Consider the following 7,534-nt stretch of genomic DNA (forward strand, 5'->3'; position numbering starts at 1 on the left):
TTCAGTTCTTTCCAGTTACTTCCTTCTGGCAGACGGTATAAAGTGCAGTTACTTCTGGCAGCGCGGCTCGTCTATATGGGCAGAGCCCCACCAAAATTTCCATCCAAAACATAGACCTCTATATAAACTGAAACAATTATAAATTGTAAATGTGTTCAGCATTCTGCAACAAATATTTTTCAGATTTTCGATACTGTTTTAAGTAAAAAAAGTACGCAGTATATATTAAAATAAATAAAAAAATATATTAAAATGAGACAATTTTGCAATGTAAATCTGTGGTGAAAAGGGGAACTGCAGCGCGCTCTAATTGAGAGCCATTGGGGCAGATTTGAGACTGCCCCGTTTATTTTCACGTTACCTTACGTGAACCTCCCTCCATGCATCAAGACGATATCAATCCGCTTCAGCTATGTGTCTGCATCAGGTCAGTAACTAGTTGGCATGTCTGGTTTTTTTCTATGTGAAGGATCAAATTAACAAAGTAGGCTATGTTAAATCCTTTAGTTTAAATGTGCTCACATGAATAAATAGCCTTTATATGGTTCTGTTGTGTTTGTTTTGTTTATTCTGAGAATAGACATAGGCCTATGATCTTCTTTCCTCACCCGAATTGCTCCACAACTTGTAACATTTTAAATCAACTTTTGGAGGTGATAAATATTATATTAAGGCAATTATTATACAGCATTTTATGCGTGTAACATTACTTCGAGCTTGTCAATCACCATATTAGCGCGCCACCCACGGGATAACGCAAGGACATCTCTGCCAAAATTTTGTCCCCATGTGTTCAGAGATTAGAATATAAAGCTTAGCCTACAAAATGTTTTTCATATATTAGCGCTACGACCCAGAATCTGCCCACATAGCAATTTTTCTCTGGCCCAGCTCTGGCCCACACAACCAGCTTTTGCTTGGCCCACATACCGCAATGAATTACGGTCCTAGTGTGGACCAGGTCTGGATTCCAGACAAGGGCCACACATGGGCCATTATTGGCCCAAGTCTCAGCCAAGTTAATTACCCATAACTGGCCCTGAATTGGGCCAGATCAAAATGTAACAATGGAACCAAAACACAACCTTAGGTAAACCATATCAACACCAATCTTTAACCAGATAGCCCAAAACTGAGCCACACCTGAGCCTGATCCAGGTGAACTAAACCTGGCAGCCAAAATATGGGCCATGACAGATCCATATCTCAGCCACCTGTATGACCATAGCTGGCCCTATTCTGATCCTATACGCTGGACCAGATGGGTTCCACATGTCAGCCTCAACAAAACCATAACCAAGCCACTTGATACACACACCTCCCAGATGAATAGTCACAACAACGACTTAATCATGATTTAATCATGTTTAATCAGCAAACCATGTTGAATGAATCTCACACCTAACATGCTTATTTGTTTTGCTTGGGCAGTGTGTTCACCCTGTTGGAGTATGGCAGTGTGAATTGGCTTTTAGGTGCTTTGGAAAACAAAACAAAAAGCAGTAAATATATATAAATTTTTTTATATTTACGCAATTAACACAAAATTCTTAAATAAGCTACTTTCTCTATTTTTGCAATATTCTAATGTTCATGTCCCTGAATAATATCTGCATGCACCCAAGTCTGAAGAGTACACATAATATCTAGTGGACAGCAATCCTTGCGAGTGAGAAGTCTGGTGTGGAGGCTGGATCTGGAATCATCTGGATCTGTCCAGGTTATCTGTCTTCACGGACTGCCCTGAAATACAATTCAAACAAACAACGTAGTGTGAGGCTCTTACATTCACAATGCTCATTTTGGCCTCAGTGGTGAAGTGTGCAGAAAATTCTGCCGGACTGAAATTTAGTCTTTGGTGAACAGTCTTCAAGAGTGCAAATAAGATTTTAAGTTTTAAGCACCTTTCAGGCTCGCGTGAGGTTTCCACAAGCAACAAAGTCTACTTGAACAAACACTTCACTAAAGTTTAGGAAATAATATACATACAGACCGTTACAGTTTGAAGTGAGGTACGCTCACAGTACTCTGGTTCTGTCTTACAGTTATTAATTTTAATTTCAAAGATCTTTTTTTTATTATCATCTGTGTGTTTTTTCGAATTATGATGGACCCTTCTGTAGGTTGTTGTGTATGAAGTGTCCTCAGTGCAGAGTTAAACAAGATGGCCTTGTAGGACATACAGGAAATATTTGATATTTATTTGATATATTTTTTTTGAATATTTGATAAACTTTTGAATGTTTGAGGTTTTACTTACTAGTCAGATGGCTCACAGTGCCTTGGAGATGTTCTTCGACAGGAGATCTGGCTCCAGCTCTGCAGCACGGCCATCAGCATTGGAAGAATATAGGAACAATTTGTCACGGAGCCAGCAATATATAGTATACAATGTCAGGTTTATTAGAAATAAACAAACTACAGCAGAGGTGAAATGCAGAAAAGAGAAATAATAATATACAAAACATACAAAAAAAAAAAACATACAAAGAAATCTTAAGATACCAGAATTCACATTTTTAGGTTTTACAGATGCATGATGATATAGTTGAAATATATTGTGAAAAATGCATAAAGTTACTTAATACGATTTCTCAGATCACCTGTGTTTCCTGTATCTCTGTCAGCGTTTTAGGGTTTTCTGATGCTCCTGAAATCACAGTGCAATTTATCATTATTTGTTTGCAATGAAAGCTCAAAACGTGTTTGAAATAGTTTCAGCCCATTAGTTCATGTAACTGACGTCACCGATTGACCCCACAGTGCAGACTTTTAGGTTAAATTAATTAGCTTATAGTTACTTCCATTTATCTATTGACAAAGTACCAGCAAAACATTTACAAACTATCAAAACCGCTCATCTACACATAAAATGTGATTAAAAGCTCAAAGTTTAATTAATAAGAGCTCAAATCTATAGTTAGCTTACCTCTAATAGTTAGCCTCTATAGCTAACAATTAAACACGCAACATGAGCTTTATGTTATGCATTTTAAAAATATATTTCAATATATTTAACAGTGTTTCACATATATGTTAATATATTACCTTTCTATATGGGAAAACATTGGGATTTTACTCAAAAATATTTGAAATGGATTTTAAATGTGGGTCAAGATCGGCCATACTTATGTGGCCCACATATCTATATTTGACATCTGGGCCAAATACTACATTTGACATCTGGCCCATGTCTTGTGTGCCGTCTTAAACCCGGTACCATCTCTGCCAAACCCCGGCCATGTTTGGCCCACATGCTGTATGCCAGTGCCGGATGCATGCCAAATCTGGGCCAAATTTGTTTGCTGACTGGGTGCCCCACCTAAATTTACGGTCAGGAGTCGCTACTGAGTGTACCATAATAACGGGAAAGCATATAGTTTTTATGACATAATATGTCATTATTATGAGAAAAAAATATGTTGTTTTAACGAGAAAAGATGTCGTTTTAACGAGATAATTATATAGTTTTAACGACATAACATCTCGTTTTTACGAGAAAATATGTGGTTTTAAGAGAAAACATCTCGTTATTACGAGAAAAGTTGTCGTTAATATAAAATACAGAAGAAGAGAAACACTTTGAGTTTGTTTCTGACTAGACAGCAGCATCTGTGTTTGTGTGATTTTCGTTGTAATTTTTGAAACCATTCAGAAAGTGAAAGTGAAATTTAGTTTGCTGAAGCTCTCAAACTGTAAAAAATGGATTCATTCTCTGTAAAGGAAATTTCTTGTCCGATTTGCTGTGAAATCTTCAAGGCTTCTGTTCTTCTGTCATGTAGTCACAGTTTCTGTTTAGAAACAGCCATGAAAGTGAGCTCTCTTTAAATACACTAAATACAAGTGGCCTTTTAGTTCATTAACATTACCTATTTTATCTGTTTGTACAATTTTAAAAATATATTTGTAGATTTCTAGTACACTACAGATGCACATTCATTAATTAAACACTTATTTATATGATCACAATTGCATGTACAAGATGTAGCAAATTCATCTGTGTTCATTCAGATGATCAAAGTGAATGTGATTTAAAGGAGACCTATTATACCCCTTTTTACAATATGTAATATAAGTCTCAGGTGTCCCCAGAATGTACCTGTGAAGTTTCAGCTCAAATCACCCCACAAATCATTTATTATATAATTTTGAAAAGGCCTATTTTGAGTGGAAGCAGAAACACGCTGTTTTAGTGCATGTATCTTTAAACGCAAATGAGCTGCTGCTCCCCGCCCCCTTTTCCAGAGTAGGGCTGTGCATTTACAGCTCCTACCTCTGATACTCTGCTATAAAACAACTGTTTGGGTTTGATTGTCATGTCTATCGTGCTGAAATCATACGGTTTTCTGAGTGCACACATCCGAAGCATGCGCAAAGAAAGTGTCTGTCACATCCCAGGTAGCCAAAATGGTTTGGCCCGATAATGGCCCAGATCCGGCAGGCCGGAAGAAATAACTTGGCCCGGCTGCGGTTGCCAGACTCAGCATGGACATGGGATGAATGACGCCCCAGAATCGGCCCAAATACACTGGCCCGAGTCCGGCTGCCAAAACTGCCGGCATTGGGCCACAATCACGCCGACAAGAATTGAAACACTTAGCCAGTACGGGCCCGAGTCTGGGTACTGAACTGAGCCGACACCACCAGCATCGGGCCACAATCACACCGATGAGAAATGAAACTCTTAGCCAGTACTGGCCCGAGTCCGGCTGCCAAAACTGCCGGCATTGGGCCACAATCACGCCGACAAGAATTGAAACACTTAGCCAGTACGGGCCCGAGTCTGGGTACTGAACTGAGCCGACACCACCAGCATCGGGCCACAATCACACCGATGAGAAATGAAACTCTTAGCCAGTACTGGCCCGAGTCCGGCTGCCAAAACTGCCGGCATTGGGCCACAATCACGCCGACAAGAATTGAAACACTTAGCCAGTACGGGCCCGAGTCTGGGTACTGAACTGAGCCGACACCACCAGCATCGGGCCACAATCACACCGATGAGAAATGAAACTCTTAGCCAGTACTGGCCCGAGTCCGGCTGCCAAAACTGCCGGCATTGGGCCACAATCACGCCGACAAGAATTGAAACACTTAGCCAGTACGGGCCCGAGTCTGGGTACTGAACTGAGCCGACACCACCAGCATCGGGCCACAATCACACCGATGAGAAATGAAACTCTTAGCCAGTACTGGCCCGAGTCCGGCTGCCAAAACTGCCGGCATTGGGCCACAATCACGCCGACAAGAATTGAAACACTTAGCCAGTACGGGCCCGAGTCTGGGTACTGAACTGAGCCGACACCACCAGCATCGGGCCACAATCACACCGATGAGAAATGAAACTCTTAGCCAGTACTGGCCCGAGTCCGGCTGCCAAAACTGCCGGCATTGGGCCACAATCACGCCGACAAGAATTGAAACACTTAGCCAGTACGGGCCCGAGTCTGGGTACTGAACTGAGCCGACACCACCAGCATCGGGCCACAATCACACCGATGAGAAATGAAACTCTTAGCCAGTACTGGCCCGAGTCCGGCTGCCAAAACTGCCGGCATTGGGCCACAATCACGCCGACAAGAATTGAAACACTTAGCCAGTACGGGCCCGAGTCTGGGTACTGAACTGAGCCGACACCACCAGCATCGGGCCACAATCACACCGATGAGAAATGAAACTCTTAGCCAGTACTGGCCCGAGTCCGGCTGCCAAAACTGCCGGCATTGGGCCACAATCACGCCGACAAGAATTGAAACACTTAGCCAGTACGGGCCCGAGTCTGGGTACTGAACTGAGCCGACACCACCAGCATCGGGCCACAATCACACCGATGAGAAATGAAACTCTTAGCCAGTACTGGCCCGAGTCCGGCTGCCAAAACTGCCGGCATTGGGCCACAATCACGCCGACAAGAATTGAAACACTTAGCCAGTACGGGCCCGAGTCTGGGTACTGAACTGAGCCGACACCACCAGCATCGGGCCACAATCACACCGATGAGAAATGAAACTCTTAGCCAGTACTGGCCCGAGTCCGGCTGCCAAAACTGCCGGCATTGGGCCACAATCACGCCGACAAGAATTGAAACACTTAGCCAGTACGGGCCCGAGTCTGGGTACTGAACTGAGCCGACACCACCAGCATCGGGCCACAATCACACCGATGAGAAATGAAACTCTTAGCCAGTACTGGCCCGAGTCCGGCTGCCAAAACTGCCGGCATTGGGCCACAATCACGCCGACAAGAATTGAAACACTTAGCCAGTACGGGCCCGAGTCTGGGTACTGAACTGAGCCGACACCACCAGCATCGGGCCACAATCACACCGATGAGAAATGAAACTCTTAGCCAGTACTGGCCCGAGTCCGGCTGCCAAAACTGCCGGCATTGGGCCACAATCACGCCGACAAGAATTGAAACACTTAGCCAGTACGGGCCCGAGTCTGGGTACTGAACTGAGCCGACACCACCAGCATCGGGCCACAATCACACCGATGAGAAATGAAACTCTTAGCCAGTACTGGCCCGAGTCCGGCTGCCAAAACTGCCGGCATTGGGCCACAATCACGCCGACAAGAATTGAAACACTTAGCCAGTACGGGCCCGAGTCTGGGTACTGAACTGAGCCGACACCACCAGCATCGGGCCACAATCACACCGATGAGAAATGAAACTCTTAGCCAGTACTGGCCCGAGTCCGGCTGCCAAAACTGCCGGCATTGGGCCACAATCACGCCGACAAGAATTGAAACACTTAGCCAGTACGGGCCCGAGTCTGGGTACTGAACTGAGCCGACACCACCAGCATCGGGCCACAATCACACCGATGAGAAATGAAACTCTTAGCCAGTACTGGCCCGAGTCCGGCTGCCAAAACTGCCGGCATTGGGCCACAATCACGCCGACAAGAATTGAAACACTTAGCCAGTACGGGCCCGAGTCTGGGTACTGAACTGAGCCGACACCACCAGCATTGGGCCACAATCACACAGACGAGAAATGAAACACTTAGCCAGGACTGGCCTGAGTCTGGGTACTAAAACCGAGTCAACACCACCGGCATTGGGCCACAATCACACCGATGAGAAATTAAACACTTAGCCAGTACTGGCCCGAGTCTGGGTACTGAAACTGAGCCGACACTGGGTCACAATCATGCCGACACCTAGTGCCCGGTACTAGTCTTGTTCGCAAAATTCAAAATATATATATACTTACACTTACTTATAGTTCCTGTCGGTGCCAATAGCCTCGTGGTTAGTGCGTCAACACATAGTGCAACTGCACTCACGGCGTCCCGAGTTTGAGTCCTGTCTTGAGGTCCTTTGCCGATCCCTCTATCCTCCCAGTGCTTTCCTGTCATCTCTCTACTGTAGTATCTCAATAAAAAAAAAAAAAGACTCCTTCCAGTTTTTATATAAAACCAGAGCTTTGAATAATTTGTTTTTCCACAAAATGACATTGTTACCTTAAAATCCTTAAGATGGCATCTACTTCCAACTAAAATAAAATACATATTTTACAGTGTCCTTGT

The 7,534-nt window shown here is 44.0% G+C and overlaps 1 protein-coding gene across 1 annotated transcript in view; it reads left to right on the forward strand.

Annotated features, from left to right (window-relative positions):
- The first annotated feature begins 934 nt into the window (after positions 1–934).
- trim35-39 (tripartite motif containing 35-39) overlaps positions 935–7,534 on the forward strand; it is an 11,364-nt gene continuing 4,764 nt past the window's right edge. The window contains exon 1 of the mRNA XM_016497506.1: positions 935–1,018. Within this exon, the coding sequence (XP_016352992.1) occupies positions 935–1,018 (84 nt within the window). The remainder of the gene's footprint in view (positions 1,019–7,534) is intronic.

Source organism: Sinocyclocheilus anshuiensis, unplaced genomic scaffold, assembly GCF_001515605.1.
Source record: "Sinocyclocheilus anshuiensis isolate Anshui unplaced genomic scaffold, SAMN03320099.WGS_v1.1 scaffold130, whole genome shotgun sequence".
Classification (NCBI taxonomy): Eukaryota; Metazoa; Chordata; class Actinopteri; order Cypriniformes; family Cyprinidae; genus Sinocyclocheilus; species Sinocyclocheilus anshuiensis.